This window comes from Ochotona curzoniae, unplaced genomic scaffold, assembly GCF_017591425.1.
Source record: "Ochotona curzoniae isolate NIBS_2020 unplaced genomic scaffold, NIBS_Ocur_1.0 contig_2321, whole genome shotgun sequence".
Taxonomy (NCBI): domain Eukaryota; kingdom Metazoa; phylum Chordata; class Mammalia; order Lagomorpha; family Ochotonidae; genus Ochotona; species Ochotona curzoniae.
Window position 1 is genome coordinate 7,014,185 of NW_024465421.1, and position 17,576 is coordinate 7,031,760.

Sequence of the window (17,576 nt, forward strand, 5' to 3'; positions counted from 1 at the left end):
CCCAGTCCTGCAATGCCCGGGATGGTCTGAAGGGTGACCTGAGTTATCTGAGCCACACAGCTGGTGAGTACTGGGAGACTCAGTCTTCCAGAATTGGACCCTGTTCTCTTCCTGGACTCCTAGCAGGAGTAAGTGCTGGTCCTTCACATGTGATCCTGGGTTCAGCTTCTAGAAGCTTTGGCACAATGTAGATTCCCTACAGCATAGGTGCCTCGGATGTGGGCAACAAGGCTCCCTGGCACAAAGGGGGTCAGCAGAAACTGCCCAAAGGGGCTGGAGCTGTGTGGTATAATAGACTAATCCTCCACCTGAAGTGCTGGCATTTCATATGAGTGCTGGTTCAAATCCCAGCTGTTCCACTTCCCATCCAACTCCCTGCTGATCGCCTGGGGAAGCAGTGAAGGATGGCCCAGGTCCTCAGGTTCCTGTACCCTTGTGGGAAACCTGGAAAAAGCTCCTGGCTCTCAGCTCCCAGCTTGTGCCATAGTGGCTATTCAGGGGAATGAACTTGCAGATAGGAGATCTCTCTCTCCTCTTTGTAAATTCTTTGAAATGAAAACAAATCAATCTTAAATAAGCCAAAGTTCTCCTGGGGGAGTTCCTATTTTGAAGTCTGCCACCTCCCATGCTGGGAGCAGCCAGTGGGCTTTAGGGCATCCTAGAAGGTGGGCTGTGAGGCCCAGCCAAGGTGAGGTGACTGGTAGAAGGACAGGCTGAGGACCTGAAGTCCCCTCTCCTGGGAGACCAGTGACCTGTGCAGACAGCAAAGTGGAATCTGGATGTCCATCATCATGGCAGTCAACACAGCCAGGCTCGGCCCGGAAGGGCCACAATCCTGTTACACCAGCATGAGGCACAGGTCTGCCAGTCGTCACCACGGAGGCTTGGGTGGGGTGACCTGAGAGTGGGGTTCACCCAGGCCTGCCTGGGCTGGACTCCCCTCAGGCTGGCAGCTGCAGGGCTGGTGCGGGGAGGTTTCCTCTGTGGTGGCTCAGGGGTCCGGACACAGGGCATGGGGAGCTGCAGGGCCTTTCTGTGGCCTTGGCCCATCTTCGGTCGCTGTGACTCAACACAACCTGGGCAGCTTATGAAAGGGTCAAATGCAATGGGATGCTGGACTTCTACCACTGTCTGTACCTACAGTGTTAGGATACACCTAAATAGCAGAATGACAGACTTGGGATTGTTGCTGAATGACCCATTGTAATCAAAGGGAAATCTCTGTGTGAGGGGGAGATTGGGGAGGGTAGAAGGGAAAATCCCTGAGCCTATGGAACGGTATCATGAAAAAGAAAACAAGAAAGAAGTATCAAGGAGCCATGGCCAGCAGGGAAGGCCTGGAAGAGCCATGTTGGTGCAGGTGTCATGCAGCTAGGCGGAGTGAGCTGCTGGGTCAGGTGTCCCTTTAGATTTGAAAGGCAGATGAGAAACATCTTCTAGCTTGCTCTGACAGCTAAAGCTGGGCCAGCCTGAAGGCAGGAACTCCATCTGGGTCTCCTCAGGTGTGTTAGCAGGGAGCTGGCTCAGAAGTGGAGAGCTGGGACTTGACCACAGATGTTGATATTGTAGGCAGTGCAGCAACATGGGCCCTTTTGGGTATCTGTTCTTACCAAGCCACTAAGGCCAACTAGGACCCCTACCTTCCTAACTTCATCTCTCCAAACACCAGGAATATCGAAGTCTGGAGACTTGGGCTATGACACACAAACCCCTCGTCCTATATGTCCCACATTCTCACTTGTCATTTGCCATGGCTGACGCTGTCATCCCTCCCCTCCCCTGGGACCTCAGCAGGTGCCTCTGGCTGCTTGGGCTGCATCTAGTCTCAAGGCCACTTGATCAACAGATGCTCATGGGGCCAGCGCTACGGCACAACGGGCCAAGCCTCCGCAGTAGGCTTGTACATGGGCACTGGTTCGTTTCCCGGCTGCTCTACTTCCCATCCAACTCTCTGCTGATACATTTGGGAAAGCAGTTAAGAGAATGGCCCAAATCTTTGGGCCCCTTCACCCATGCGGGAGATGAAGAAGAGGCTCCTGGCTCTGTCTGTGCCCAGGACGTTGCACTTCAACACAGCAAATGCCCAGGGGTGGGGCTGACACAGTGACAGCCCTCCCCCGCCTCCGCTCCTACCTCCTGGGCACACAGTGTCAGGGTTGCCTGAGGCCAGCGGCCCCCTCACATGGGCAGCACCACTCCCCACTGGTGGAGTACCAGGAGACAGGGGCTAGCTCCGCCAGCAAGCAGCTCCCTGTACCCGGCCCCCCAGTCCTGGACCCCGACTTGACTTCAAAAACATTCAGGACAACTGGAGAGGTGAAGATGCAGAACCAAACCAAATCAGTAACCCAGGGTGAGTATGCACTCTTGAGTCGCAGAGGGGATGGAGGGAGGGTGCAGGTGGGAGGAGAGGAGGGGCCATTGCCTCCATCCCACAACAGCACAAGTATAGCTTTGTGTGCCTGTTTATTCAAGTAGCCTTCTGCAGGCTCCGCCCCCGCCCCATCCTCCTTTTCCCCTTTGCAGTCCTGGGCCGGGCCGGCCCCTCTGGATGGGTGGAGACAGTGTTTTGGCTGAGTCCGTGGTGTGGCTCCTCCCTTGGTCCCGCAGCAGTACCTTCTTGGGTGATGTGGCCAGGAGGCCTTCCTGTCCGGGTAGCCCTGCTCACACAGTCCACTTCAGACACCTGTGCGCAGAGAGGGAGTCAGGAGGAGAGTGTGGCCTGGGGCAGGGGTGCCCGCTGTGGGGCAAGGCTGGTCCTTGGCTCACCTCGTTTCCTGGTGCGTGCCTAAACAGCGCACAGTGCAGTATCGGGCTCCACAGCTGACGCAGGTGTAGGGGGAGGGGAAGCCGCACACAGCACAGAAGGGGCGCTGGGGCCGGGAGGGGGGCCCTGCACAGGCAGTAAGGTAGTTGGGGCCCTCTGCCATACTCAGGTTCTGCAGAGACGAGAGGGGCCAGAATTGCAGGGTGGAGGGGTCTCCTCTACTGTGCAGGCACCACACACCCATTGTACTTGTGGGTTCTGCCCTCACCTCCTCCCTCCTCACCTGCTCCTCCAGCAGGGCCTGGAAGTTTTTCCGGAAGCGAAGTTTAAAATGATCACCTCTAGTCTTCTTCTTTTTCTTTCCTGGGTGGGAGGGGGAGGGCAAGTAGATGGTTTGTACCAGCTGAGAAAGGCATTCCCCTCACCCCCGGAGCTCCCCAAGCCCGCGAGTCCAGTGGCCGCTCCTGCCCTTCCTGGGCCAGGCCCATGGAGCACAGAGGCCCTTCTTCACACATGGGCTATTGTAATCTCTCTTCCCTGCCACCTGTCCCCTCCTTGGTTCCCAGCCATGACTGCTGCCTGACCACTTAGTGGTAGGGGACCCTCACTGGGTCCTCTGGTTCTCCAATCCTAGCCATAGTCTCCCTATCCTCGCCCCCCAAGCCCAGGACCTGCTCTGGCATTCTCCCTCGCCTTCCCCACCAGCCTGACCCCTCCATTTCTCCTCGCCTCACCAGTGTCTGCATCGTCATCAAACTGTGGGAGCCTCTTGCCCAGCTGCGGGAGCCCCGCGTGGGGGTCGTCCTGGAAGTTGTCATTCTCCAAGGCCTCAAGCTGCCTGTTGATGCGACGCTGCCGGGCTGCCCGGTCCAGCACCCGCCGCTGGCTGGGGTCCTGGGAGCGAACTGAGGCATGTGAAGAGTTACAGGGGGTGCCAAGGAAGGAGAGGATGGGGTGGCCTGAATTGGGGAGGGGGACCCCACACTTTACACAGTCCCCAAGCTTGTGACCCTTGGGTTTCCTCCCAGGAGACCAGCGCCTTCCCCACCTGCTCAATGCCCCCTGGCTCACTTCCTGTCTGCACTGGGCTCAGTCTCTCGTGCTCATTTCCCAGCCCCCATGGCCCTGGCCAGGCACCCCTTTCCTGAAGGGCTCTCAATAATGATCAAGTCACATGCGCAGGGCAGGTGTCTGTTGTAGGTTCCCTTCCTTGGCTGCAGAGCCTGGGTTTGCATCCTGGCTTCTGATTCCAGTAGCTTGCTTGCACCCCAAGAGGAGGCAGGTCATGGCAGGCGTGTGGGTCCTTGTCACTCGCATAGGACACCTGGAAGGTCCCTGGCCCAGCCCTGGCTGTTGCGAGGAATGGATAGTGGGTGGAAGAGCTCTCTGCCTTTCCCATGGATAAAAAGCACTACAGAAGCAGCAACCACCAGACCACACACAGCTGTGTGGAGGAGGCTTGTAGGTGCCCTGGAACCGTGTGCACTTGGCCTTCCCGACCAGTGAAAACACACCACAGATGGACACGCTCCCAAGCCACGCCCCCCAACATAATTGTGGGACACCCATCCAAGCTGCCTTCCCTTGCTCAGCCTTACTGTTGAACCTCACAGTCTCCAGCTCCAGGATACCCCACTCTCTGTCCCTCCTCTCCACTTGGACTTGGCCAGGCCCATGGAGCACAGAGGCCCTTTTTTCCCTACCACCTGTCCCCTCCTTAGTCCCCAGCCATGACTGCTGCCTGACCTCTTAGTGGTAGGGGACCCAGGACACTGACCACCTCCAGGGCCAAAGCCACCACGCAGTGCTGGACTCCACACTGGACTCGTGTCCCCACCCCCTCCTTTGGTGACAAGACTCAGGCCCTGCTCTCTGAGCCACCGAGGCCAGGGTGGGAGGTGGGGACATTCCCCTCTCCGTTCCCAGCCTGTGTCCTCTTCCGTACAGTCCTGCTCCAACATGGGGACCTACTACTCGCAGGCCAGCGACTGCAAATGTCATTCTCTCTGGCAGGACCTCTCCACTGAGCCATGGGTCCTGGCCTGCCCACACGATGACAGCTCAAAAGTAAAACCACATTGCCCCAACACACTCTCTCCCAGAGAACGGAACTGCAGATATAGGACGCCTAAGACCCAGGGGGACAGGGGGAGGGGCTCCCCCTGTCTCAGCGGGTTAAACTACCACTGTGACACCAGAATTCTATATAGGAGCACCAGTTCGAGTCCCAGCTGCTCTGTTTCCGGTTTAACTACCTGCTAATATGTCCTTGGAGGTGGCAAATGGAGACCTGGATGGAATTCCTGGCTCCTGGCTTTACCTTGGCCAAGCCCTGGCTACTGTGGTCATTCGGGGGATGGATCATCTCTCTCTCTGTATTGCTCTGCTTTTCAAAACACAAATAATGTTAATTTAAAAAACTGTAATGCCAAATCAGCTGCTTATTAGCTTCCAATAATTCAACACAAATTTCAGCGCTTTGATTTTTACCAAGAGTTTGCCAGCAGAAATCAGGGTGTTGGGTACCTCCTGTGAGCTGGCACCACCCAAGCTAACCACATAAATTACGTCATCTTCCCCCAATCTGTGACTTGGGGATGGTGACTGCCCTGAGTCAACTGACAACTGATCAGAAAGAGAGAAAATCTTTTTCTGTCACTTCCATCAGCATGTCATTTCCCAAGTGGCTGCCACCAGAAGCCAGGAGCTCCATCCTGGTCTCCCATGAGGCTGACAGAGGCCATCTTCTGCTGCTTTTCCCAGGGGCCCTGGATGGGAAGTAGACTGGTCAGGGCTCAAACTGGACTATGGTATGACGTGGTGAGAAGGAGAGACAGAGCAAGATCTTCCATTTGTTGGTTCACCCCTCCAAATGCCTGCAGTGGCTGAAGCTGAGCCAATAGGAAGCCAGGAGTGTCCTCTGAGTCTCCCAGGTGGGTTCTGGGTCCCAAGGCTTTGCGTCACCCTCCGCTGCTTTCCCAGGCCACAAGCAGGAAGCTGGATGGGAAATGGAGCAGCCAGGACACAAAGCAGTAACCAACGGGATGCTGGTGCCGGGCAGTGAAGGATTAGCTGACTGAGCCATGGCACTGGCTGGGAGATGGTGGCAACACCAGGCTTGAAACACACACATTGTGTAAGAATCTGATGGTGCTGGTTATTGTTACCGCTGGTTTGCAAACGACAGCTAAGGGAACTCTGTCCAGGTCTTCCACCTTGTGGGTGGCAGAGCCTCCCCCGACCATCTGCTGCCACCTCCCAGGATGGGTTCTGCCAGTCAGCTGGAGCCGGAGACCAGAATCCAGACACAAGAGGGGGGGTAGGTCTCCCCACGGAGGCCACCCCCGAGGGCCGTCGGAGCACCCAGGCACCCACTCCACACACTCGGTTCCAGGCTCTCTCCTCCCGAGCCCTCCGGGTCCCCGCGCCTAGGCTCCCCTCCACCACGCACGCCCTGAGTCACAGCAGCCACTTCCCAGCCAGTTTTGGGATCCCCATACCCCTGTGTGGGGCCGACATCACTAAATCCTGAATGAATGCGGGTAGGGAGACGGTGCCTTGATGCCAAGACCCAAGGGCCCAGAAAATGAACTTGAGACAGCTATGTGGGTGAAAAATGGCCGGTATACACCTGCAAGGATAAAAGGAGCGACCGCCACAGTCGTCACCTACCCGAAGGTTTCTTCTCCACCATTTGCGCCGTACAGCTGCCGGAAGTGTCGACTACACAGGCGCACTAGGCCGCCGGCTTGGTTAAGGGAGACATCACTTCCGGTGGCGGGTGCTCCCGCGCGTGCGCACAGCCACCCGCTCGCACTCGAATTCATTACGTGGTGTTTCCTTGGAGACAGGAAAGCTTTCCGCCATGTTTAATAGGGGAAAAGCTACTTCCGACCTCGGGGTGCTCTGTGCAAATTTTGTGAAGAAAGGGGCCCGAAATGGGTCATTTAAAAGTGGTGATGCTGGCGGTTTCTGGAGAAATGTTGTTTTGCACTGATCCTTCTGCAGATGCCGTCCATACAAAAGCAGTCCTCGGAACATCTCCCCGAGAGAGGAGCGTGGGTGGGCAGGGCTGCCGAAGAAAGGGGGCAGCCCTGAGAGGGGGTGGGCCATCGGAGGGAAGCCAAGGGGGGCTTCTGCGAAAGCTGAACCCCCAGTGCCCGAAGCCGCAGCTCGGCGCAGGGTCCTCGGCCGGCCCACTCCGCCTCCGCGCCCCGTCTTCCGGCCGGTAGCAGCTCCGGGGCCCCATCGGGGCGAGGACTCGGTCCCGCGGCCCGCTGGACGCTCGGCGAGGGGTCACTCCTGCGTGCGAGGCCCAGCGTCCCGCGTGCGCCCCGGGTCGTGGGCCGGGCCGATCCAGCCCGCCCCGGGGTCCCCGCTGGCCTCACCCACGGCTCATGCGCCCGCGCCTCCCGGGACAATCCTCGCCTTGTCCGCCGTGCCCGCGTCTGGACTTTTCTACGGCCTCGGGTTACGTCTTCTTTCCAGGGCGGAGCCCCGGCCTAGGCGCCTCCTCTCCCCGCTGCGCAGCTGCAGCCCGGGTGGCCGGCTCCAGAGCCCTTCCCGGGACGTGGAACCCAGGCACAACGCTGCCCAGCCCCGCGTGAACGAACCCACGCCCCGGCATGGCCGCGTCCGGCCCGGACCCCCGTTTCCTGCTGCTCCTGCTGTTGTCGCTGCTGCCGCCCGCTGCTTCAGCCTCCGACCGGCCGCGGAGCGGCAAACCCGTCAACCCAGGTGGGGAGCTGGCAGTGCCCGGGCTCGGCGCTGGAAGGGCAGAGTGAGGGTGTTCAGCCTCTGTCCAAGAAGGTTGAATGGTGCCGGGACCCCTTCGATGACTCCTCACCCTGAGCGAGCAGGCGGTTTCTGGCCTTGCTTCCCCACCCTGCTCCCTTTGGAGTCCAAGGCGGCGCAAAGAGGAAGGGGCAGCAATGGGGCCTCCTGCAGGGGTGGGAAGGTGAAACGAGTGGGTGCATGGGTGCGTCCTAAGTGCCAAATCCCTGCCGTGACAGAGAAACTGCTGGTGATCACTGTGGCCACCGCTGAGACAGAGGGCTACCGGCGCTTCCTGCGGTCCGCGGAGTTCTTCAACTACACTGTGCGGGTGAGGATGCGCGCAGCCCCCTCAGGGGACTCTGGAGAGAGTGGAGGCGTCCTTAGAGGAACCTGTGGCCAAGAGCTACTGGGGAGGGGCAGACTGGGCCTGGCAGGCGGCTGAGTCCTTCCCCACTTCCCACTCCCAGACCCTGGGCCTGGGACAGGAGTGGCGTGGGGGTGATGTGGCTCGTACGGTGGGCGGAGGACAGAAGGTGCGGTGGCTGAAAAAGGAAATGGAGAAGTACGCAAAGCGAGAGGACATGGTCATCATGTTCGTGGACAGGTAACGGGGGAGACAGGAGGAGGCTGGGGTTCTGGGGCAGGGTGGAGGCTCCTGCTAGTCGCCCACACACATGCCCATCCTGGTACAGCTACGATGTGATCCTGGCCGGCAGCCCCTCAGAGCTGCTGAAGAAGTTCGTGCAGAGCGGCAGCCAGCTTCTGTTCTCTGCCGAGAGCTTCTGCTGGCCTGAGTGGGGGCTGGCGGAGCAGTACCCCGAGGTGGGCAGCGGGAAGCGATTCCTCAACTCTGGTGGTGAGTGGGCCTGGGGCAGGTGGCTGTGAGCTGGAGATGGGGCCGGCCAGGGCTGTGTGTGTGTGAGGGGGGTTGGTGCTGGGAGTCTTGGGGGTCATGTCTCCTCCTCTCGACCCCCAAACCCCCAGGGTTCATCGGCTTCGCCCCAACCATTCACCAAATCGTGCGGCAGTGGAAGTACAAGGACGATGATGATGACCAGTTGTTCTACACCCGCCTCTACCTGGACCCTGGACTGCGGGTATGAAGGGCAGGGGGGTTGGCGGGGGTGAGAGCTCGGGCTGGGGCTGGGGCTGGAAGGACCCTCCCTTCAATGAACTTCAATTCCCTCCAGGAAAAACTCAAGCTGAATCTGGACCACAAATCCCGCATCTTCCAGAACCTCAATGGGGCTTTGGGTGAGGAGGGGAGGCGATGGGTGAGGGTGGGCGAGGGAACTGGGGCAGCCACAGGCATTCCCTGAGGCCTCCCTGGGACTTTGCTTCTGCCATCTTACCCCAGCCTGGGCTTCTACCAGGAGAAGTCCCTGGTCACCCATGGGTACAGGAATCTAAGTAGAGAGAAGACTTCTCCAGGGCCACATTTTGGGACCAGTATAGCCGGGACACTCCAGGCACCATACTTGATCTCCGAGAGAAGTGGACTTCTTGTCCAGAGGATTTCTGTTGCAAGGCAACACCTCCCACCCTAAGAAAAGGGGTTCTAAAGCCTGGCTTTCCCTCTCCCGGTGCAGATGAAGTGGTGTTGAAGTTCGACCGGAACCGTGTGCGCATCCGCAACGTGGCCTATGATACGCTCCCCGTGGTAGTCCACGGCAACGGCCCTACCAAGGTACCGCCCTGACTCCCCACCAAGGACCCTCATCTTCCTGAGCAGCCCTAGCAGCAGCCACGCAGGGGAACCCCTCTCTGCTTCAGCCATTCCCTATCTTCCCCCAACAGCTCCCGCTGAACTACCTGGGAAACTACGTCCCCAAGGGCTGGACGCCTGAGGGAGGCTGTGGGTTCTGTGCCCAGGACCGGAGGCCACTCCCTGGGGGCCAGGTAGGAGGAGGGTGTGCCTGGTGGGGCAGGGAGAAGGTAGTGGGGAGCTGACCCCTAGGTGGGTGTGATGGAACTGGGGTGGTACTGGCTTGGGTCCCCAACTCCCAACTCTTCCTGGCATCATCTCTTGCAGTCTCCCCCCCGGGTGCTACTGGCCGTGTTCGTGGAGCAGCCCACCCCATTCCTGCCCCGCTTCCTACAGCGCCTACTCCTTCTGGACTATCCCCCAGAGAGAGTCACCCTGTTTCTGCACAACAACGTGAGGCCACGCCCCTGGCTCGCCTCTCCCCACATGACCATGCCCCTGGCCCCCTGGCCCCCCACCTACTTACTCAGTGTGCGTGCCCTGACCCCAACCCCAGGAGGTGTACCATGAGCCCCATGTGGCGGATGCCTGGCCACAGCTGCAGGACCACTTCGCAGCCGTGAAGCTGGTGGGGCCGGAGGAGGCCCTGAGCCCTGGCGAAGCCAGGGATATGGCCATGTGAGTGAGCGCTGGAGGGCAGGAAGGCAGCCCGCAGCTCTTGCTCTCCCTGACCATAGGGCTCACCTGGCTTTGGACTTGTCTTCCTCAGGGACAACTGCCGACAGGACCCCGAGTGCGACTTTTACTTCAGCCTGGACGCTGATGTTGTCCTCACCAACCCACAGACCCTGCGCATCCTCATTGAAGAGAACAGGTATCTGCCCTGCCCAGCTCAGAGAGTGCCCATGGTCCCTGGCATCCATCCTCTCGCTTCCTGGGGGCCTCTGCCCACCCCTGGCATCACCCTGTACCCTGGGGGACTCTGCCCACCCTCACTCTCTGCACTTGATCTGCAGGAAGGTGATTGCACCCATGCTGTCCCGCCATGGCAAACTCTGGTCCAACTTCTGGGGAGCCCTGAGCCCTGACGAGTACTATGCCCGCTCCGAGGACTACGTAGAGCTGGTCCAGCGCAAGCGTGTGTGAGTCCCACTGGGCCTCTGCTGCTCCCATTTGACCAGATGCAGGCGAGGTGGCCAGGTCACTCGTGCCATCTTGCGTGTGAGTGTATGTGTGTGTGTGTGTATGTGTGTGTGTGTGTGTAGGAGTGGCTAGGGGAGAGCAGATGCTTGTGACCTGCAATGCCATGCCCAGATGTGAGGGTCAGGAACTGGGAGGGTAGAATCTGGGGGTTGATACCCCACACCCCGTGTCTGGGTCTCCAGGGGCGTGTGGAACGTGCCCTACATATCCCAGGCCTATGTGATCCGTGGGGAGACCCTCAGGACAGAGTTGCCCCAGAAGGAGGTGTTCTCAGGCAGTGACACTGACCCGGACATGGCGTTCTGTAAGAGCCTGCGTGACAAGGTGAGATCCCCCATATAGGGTTCTGCTGCTGAGAGCAGCCTCCTGGTGCTATGGCCATCATCCTTCTCACATCCTATTCATCTTCTTCCCTGCCCCCAGGGCATCTTCCTGCACCTGAGCAATCAGCAGGAGTTTGGCCGCCTCATGTCCACTTCCCGTTACGACACTGAGCACCTGCACCCTGACCTCTGGCAGATCTTCGACAACCCCGTGGTGAGTTGGGGGGGGTCCTGTGTTTAGGGAAAGGCATGTCCCACCCCTTCCACCAAGGAGGATGCTGGTGCTGCGTGGCTGGGGAGTCTGGGGACAGGGTGTACTTCATGGTCACTCCAACCCCCCCAGGACTGGAGGGAGCAGTACATCCATGAGAACTACAGCCGGGCCCTGGAAGGGAAGGGATTGGTGGAACAGGTGAGTCTAACTGCTCAGGTAATGGCTGAGCAGAGGGTACTACAGCCTCCCACTGCAGTGTTGGCCAGGGTGCTGCCTCTGCTCTCTCTGGGTGCATGGGTTTCTGGGTAATGTTAGAATTGTGTAAAGAGGTGAATGTCATTGTGGCTGAGGGGAACCACTGTCTCAGAGCTTGGGGCTCCTACACCCTCCCACCATCCATGCTGTGCCTGCTCCCACCTTCCTCTGCATCAGCCTCCCCTCCCCTTCCCCAGCCTCTTCTCTTCTCTCTGGCTCTGTCCCAGCTCTGTTCCTTCTTGCACCCTCTCACCCCATCCTCAGCCATGCCCGGATGTGTACTGGTTCCCGCTGCTGTCAGAGCAGATGTGCGATGAATTGGTGGAAGAAATGGAGCACTATGGCCAGTGGTCAGGGGGCCGGCATGAGGTAAGGGGCCTGGGGGAAGACTGTTAGCTACCAGGACTGTCAGGAGGAGGAGGGGATGCTGAGTTGTGTCAGGAGCAACGGAATTGGGATGGGGCACAGAGAAGGGGATGCAAGGGGAAGGGAGTCTTGCTGCATCCATACATTTGTCCACTCATCCATGCATCTACTCTTCCATCCGTCCATCCATCCATCCATCCATCCAGTCATCTACTCATCCACCCATCCATCCATCCATCTTCATCCATCCATCTTCATCCATCCATCCATCTGTCCACCCATCCATCACCCATCCATCCTTCTGTCCATCTGTTATCCATCCATTCATGCATCTACTCATCTATCTATCCATTCATCCATCTTCATCCATCCATTCATCTGTTTTCATCCACCCATCCATCACCCATCCATCCTTCTGTCCATCTATTATCCATCCATTCATACATCGACCCATCCATCCATCCATCCATATATTCATTAATTCATGAAAACTTTATGGGGCCATTGTCTGGAACCTGCAGTGCCGTGAAGAATTGTGCAGGGTGGGCTCTCCCCTACTGCTTGTAGCAGCAACTGCCCAGCTTCCAGAGAGAAGGTGTGCGGCCCAGGAGCCACAGCATCTGCACTGTACAGACCTTAGCCTAGTGTTGGAGGGACAAGGTGATTTCATGGGAGAGGTGGCATCTTGGTTGGGATCTTATGGGCCAGGGGCCAAGAAAAAGAGAAGTGTGTTCCAGGCATAGAGAGCAAAGGTGTTAAAACTTGGGCGCAAAAGGCAGGAGGAGGCTGGTGCTGCCACCTGGCGGGGAGCCTGGCTCAGTGGATCAGGGATGTGTGTGTGTGTGTGTGTGTGTAAGTGTAAGAGGATTGGCTCAGTGCCCACTGCCTACACCACAGGACTCAAGGCTGGCCGGAGGCTACGAGAATGTGCCCACCGTGGACATCCACATGAAGCAAGTGGGCTACGAGGACCAGTGGCTCCAGCTGCTGAGAACGTATGTGGGGCCCATGACTGAGAGCCTGTTCCCTGGCTACCACACCAAGGTAGGCTGCTGTACCTGCTATTACTGCATGATTTGGGTCCCAGGAGTGATATAGGGGCTCGCTGGTGAGGACGGTTAAGTGGAGAGCATCCAAACTGGGTCCCAGGACCCCCATTAATGTTTGGCTCCAGGATAAGTTAGCAGGGAGGTGCTGCTGGGCCACCTCCCCAGAGAGGAACTGTCCTCTCCTTAGTGGTTCCATCTGCCCTGGGCCTTCTAGCTGCCCTTCAGCCTCTGCTCTGTGGCTCCCTGCAGACCCGGGCAGTCATGAACTTCGTGGTTCGCTACCGGCCAGATGAACAGCCCTCCCTGCGGCCACATCACGACTCCTCCACTTTTACCCTCAATGTCGCCCTTAACCACAAGGGCCTGGACTATGAGGTAAGTCCCCTCATTCTGAGCTCTCACACACACCCCTGGGGACCCTGCTAGCACCTTCACTGCCCCCACCCTGGCTCAAGGACCCTGCAGGTGTCATCTCCCAGGTCCTTTCTGCTTTGGGTGCCTCTGCCCCAGAATGTCCTTGTCCCTTGTGCCTGGCTGTGCTCTGTGCTCAGCCCCCTCTTCTGTTCCCTTTTCTCTCTCCCTAGGGTGGTGGCTGCCGCTTCCTGCGTTATGACTGTGTGATTGCAGCCCCGCGGAAGGGCTGGGGGCTCCTGCACCCTGGTCGTCTCACGCACTACCATGAGGGACTGCCCACAACGCGGGGCACCCGCTACATCATGGTGTCCTTCGTCGACCCCTGACACTCAGCCATTTTGCCAAGCCCTCCATCACCATTGTGCCTTCTCAGGGTGGCCCCGTCCCCCCACCCCCAGAAAAGGGGGACATAAGTCAGCCTCCTGGCTGCCTCAGCGAGTGGGTGCTGTGCAGTGCTGAGATCCACCGACTGACCGACTGCAGACACGGCCCCCTCCTCAGGAACCTCCTGGGGGCCCTCTGTCCTGCCTGCAGCCCACAAGGGTTTGTGGGGAAAGGAGCTCCTGGGGGCAGGCCCTGGGTGATAAATTATTAAGACTGCTCCCTCCCAGTAAACGAGGATTTGTAGCTCTCGGGTCTGTGGGTTGTCTGTCTTCCCCTACCCCACTCCCTACCCTCCCCAAGGGTAGGGGAGGGGAGACCTGCCTGACCACAGCACAGTGGGGAAGAGCGAAAAGGAGAGGTGGCGGCCCATCGGGTGCCGGGACCCAGCATTTTCCCTGTGCCCTGTCTCCCACCACCCTTGACCACTGATGCCAGGAGCACAGCGGATGGAGGACCACAGCAAAGGACAGGCTGCCCCTGCAGGTTCAGGTGGAGGCCCCAGCTTTGCACACTCCTCACCACCTTGCCAAGGGAGGGCCCAGCAGCCGGGGAACACTGGTGGTGCCAGAGGTTCCAACCCTTGGACATGCACATACTCTCTGGACCAACACTTGTACCAGGGTCATCCCTGGAGAGCTTCCTGGCAGAGGGGAAGTGAAGCAGCCGGGCAGAGGAGGAGAGACTTGGAGAGAACAGCCTCTGGGAGACCCTTAAGCTCTTGCCAAGCCTCCCAGGCTCCCTGGGGACTGCATGATGACATTCCGGTTCCCTACCGGAGACCTTTCCAAGGTTAACTACACTTGTCCAGCTGTCCCAGGACATGATTTATTTTCACCTCTGTCCCCTTCCCCTTCCGCCTGGGTCTCCCTTGTCAGATGGTGGTCGGGCGGCGGGGTTGATCATCTAGTCGTGTTAGCCTTCCTCGAGCGTCATGCATCATCCTGGACAGATGTTTCCCTACATGCTCAACCGCTCTCAGGCCAGGCCTTGAGCAGGGGCTGGAGAAAGTACCTCTTGGCAAGGTCTCTGGATGGGGGCAGAAAGGGTGTGCCCTGCACAGCCTGGGCTGGGGAAGCTGGCTTGCATCAGTTCCTACAGACCTCCTTCCTTCACCTACAGTGCTAGGTACCACATTGGGGGTCACAGCCACACACCCAGTAGCATCTTCCCAATGCTTCCTGCTCACAGGTGACCTGAGAGAATCACCCTGGTGACCGAGGCACCTGCTGGGGTGTCAGGCTTTGCTGAAGGAATGCCTCCCTTGACCTGGAGAGTCCCATCCCCATCACCTTGGACCTCCCTTGGAGCTGCAGCATCTTGGGCCTGGTCTGGATGCCTTGCCCATCACAGCCTGCCTCCCAGCCCCCAGAAAGCCTGAATGCCCTCAGGGAACCATCCCCCCATGCAGGTGCTGGGCCTCAGAGCCACTTCTGGGCAGCTTTGCCTGTGTGGACCTTGGCCCTACCCGAGGTGGCCTGGAGCTCTACTAGCCCAGGTTCCTGCTGAGTCCCGAGGTCCCACCTTGCCCTCTTCCCCAACAAAGGTCAAATCTCCAACCCTGGGCAAGCCCTTGGTCATTTCAAGGGCTCCTGTGGGTCATAGCGCCCTGAGCTCAGGTGGTCACCCCCACTTCCTTGATCGACCTCCCAAGTAGGGCAGTAAAAGTACTGGACACGTGGGTGGGACCAGGACTGGTGGATTGGGCCAGAAGGAGAGAGTGCTCAATGCTGTAGGTGCCCAAGTGCTTAACCCCTCCCCAGGCTAGTGGCTCCGGCAGCCCCCTCTGAAGGTGAGTCTCTCAGTGGGTCTTTTTCTTGGGACTCAGTGAGTCCCCAGAGGCCTGAGCTATAGATGCACCATTTCCCCATCACCACAAGGAGGAAGGTTGGGAATCCAAGGCCCTTGCCACTGTTGTGGAAGGGAAGGGGATGAAGGCAAATGGGCTCAAGGAAGGGGGCAGAGGGGCCATGGGGGCTACACTGTCCCCTCTAGCCCAGGTGGCCCTGAGAGCTTTGGTCTTCAACTCTGGCCAGGCTAGGATCCTCAGGGGTACCCCTCGTGGTCTGGTTCCCTGGAGACAAGGGCACCCAGGGCAGGAGGCCCTGCCTGGTGTGACCATCAAACAGGCTGGAGATATTTCTGGGATGGCTTCCTATCTCACGGAGGGTGCTGGGTAGGATGAAGCTTTGAAGGAGACTGGGGACTCCTCTAGTGTCAGATCAATGGGGCAGACACTCTGCCCGTCACCTCCCAACGGAGTCGTGTTGGGTGGGGCCTCCCAGAGAGTCCTGCAGGTGCATCTGCTTGGTTGGCTCTGTGCCATCCCCGCCAGGGTAAGCCAGCGCTATCTGCTGTCCAGGCCAGAGGGCGGGCAGGTGCTAACTTGGCTGTGGGTGGGCCCCCCTGGAGGCAAGACCTGGGGCACCCAGCAAGACTTGGCCCTGAAATGGGGGTGAGGGTGGCCAGGGCAGGTGCACTCAATCTGCGCAGTGGGTAGAGTGCTCAATTCCATGGACTAGGGCTCAGCTGTACCACTGTCCACCACACTCCAGTTGAGGGGAGGTTCTCTTGCTCAGGTCTTTTTGTTCAGGAAGAACACAAACTTCCTGGCAGTTCACCAATGCAACAGGCTCCTGGTTATGTCACGCGTGCAGGAAGCCTGGCCCTGTCACAGTTTCATGGACGCCTGGGGCCCCCACTGTTTTCCCATGCATTGGCACAAGCCAGTCAAATGCCTCACCTGTCCTGGTTGGGCTGGATCTTGTGGCTCAGCTGGAGCTTTGCTGGCCCTACAGCCAGTGTGTGGGCCATGAACTCTGTCACTGTTCTCAGCGACCGCTGTTGACACCTGCATTGATGGCTGTGACACTGGAGCCTGGGGCCAGGCAGGGCACAGGCAAGGCACTCCAGGCAGTTGTTGCAGGAACACAAAGCATGCGTCACTTAGAGGCACCTCCCACCATCTGGTCCCAACCGCCGCCCTCGGTGCATGTGGGTGAGCTTAGAGGTGTCAAGAGACCTGTTTTATGTGTCTATGTGCTCAGTGGGAGTTGTGCGTGGATACGACACTCCCTGGGGACCCACTCCAAAGAGGTGGACACTCAAGGACCTGCCCAGCCCAGTCCCAGTTGGGCTCCTTGCATCTGCCTGCACTCCTGGCCAGCTGCTATCCCTGGGCTCAAACACCCAGGGGCTGCCCTCCCCTACATATCCCATCCTCTTCCATCCCCTCTCAGGAACCAACCTAGGCCTACTCACCTGGGATGGTGAATGATCAGAGGAGCCTGGAGACAACTGGGGATCCAGACCTAGACAGCTTGACAACTACACGTTGCATGCTGGCACAGAGAACCCTACTTGATCCCTGAAGGCCAAGGGAACTACATTGATGAACGTCTCTACTGCACCTCTGCCCTCCTGCCCCCACCAAGACCCTGCAGAAGCAGTGGGCGCCTTCTGGTGCTGACTTAGGTGATGGGAGCAGGGAGGCAGAGGTGCCATGGGCGAAGGGACTGCAGGGAGGAAAGCTGTGCTGCTGGCATAGATGGCTGGTGAAGGTGGAGGATTTCCCCAGGAAGGTGTCCCATGCAGGTGTCAGGGAAGGAGGTGGTTGGATAGAGGGACTGTGGTTGTCAGAGGAACTCCTTTTTGCTTCCTACCTTTCACCCAGTCTGTTGCACTTCTGTTCTGCTCTTTCTTCACGCGGTATTGGTCTCTCACTGTTTTCTACCTGATGTGGCTTTACCTGGACTGGGGCACCCCCAGCCAAGGTGAGCTCAGGCAGGGCTCCAGGTGGGGAGACATAGGGAGACTGTCTTGGGGATTCTGCCACCCAGTCTCTGCCAGCAGGGCGAAATGGTTTGAGTGCATAAGGCACAGGGTGGTTTGGAAACAACGAAGGGCTTATCTTCATATCAGGGTGATGGGTCATGTTCCTCAAAGATGCCTCCTCTCTTTCTCCTCCCTCACCTGCACCTGTTCCCTCTCCCCTGTCCTGCAGCCTGAGCCCTGCTGCCCAAGAACACAGAAGAGCAGGGGATGGAGGGCTGGACCCTCAGCCCGTCCCAGAACCCTGAGCTCTGAGGTCTGCTGGGGCACAGGACAGCACCTCCAGCAGTGA

The 17,576-nt window shown here is 58.7% G+C and overlaps 2 protein-coding genes across 2 annotated transcripts; one reads left to right on the forward strand and one right to left on the reverse strand.

Annotated features, from left to right (window-relative positions):
- Positions 1-2,449: 2,449 nt before the first annotated feature.
- ZNHIT1 (zinc finger HIT-type containing 1) lies at positions 2,450-6,923 on the reverse strand. The gene is made up of 5 exons (XM_040972863.1): positions 6,440-6,923; positions 3,502-3,672; positions 3,051-3,130; positions 2,770-2,939; positions 2,450-2,686 (listed from the first exon to the last, which is right to left on the reverse strand). Exons 1-5 carry the CDS (start codon positions 6,459-6,461, stop codon positions 2,665-2,667), a joined length of 465 nt encoding a protein of 154 aa, XP_040828797.1. The 5' UTR covers positions 6,462-6,923; the 3' UTR covers positions 2,450-2,664.
- A 365-nt stretch (positions 6,924-7,288) lies between these two features.
- PLOD3 (procollagen-lysine,2-oxoglutarate 5-dioxygenase 3) lies at positions 7,289-13,682 on the forward strand. The gene is made up of 19 exons (XM_040972864.1): positions 7,289-7,504; positions 7,780-7,871; positions 8,011-8,147; positions 8,236-8,399; positions 8,528-8,640; positions 8,734-8,797; positions 9,133-9,230; positions 9,341-9,442; positions 9,576-9,701; positions 9,805-9,926; positions 10,018-10,122; positions 10,265-10,390; positions 10,634-10,775; positions 10,875-10,988; positions 11,118-11,186; positions 11,508-11,612; positions 12,507-12,653; positions 12,908-13,033; positions 13,243-13,682. Exons 1-19 carry the CDS (start codon positions 7,393-7,395, stop codon positions 13,396-13,398), a joined length of 2,220 nt encoding a protein of 739 aa, XP_040828798.1. The 5' UTR covers positions 7,289-7,392; the 3' UTR covers positions 13,399-13,682.
- The last annotated feature ends 3,894 nt before the right edge of the window (positions 13,683-17,576 follow it).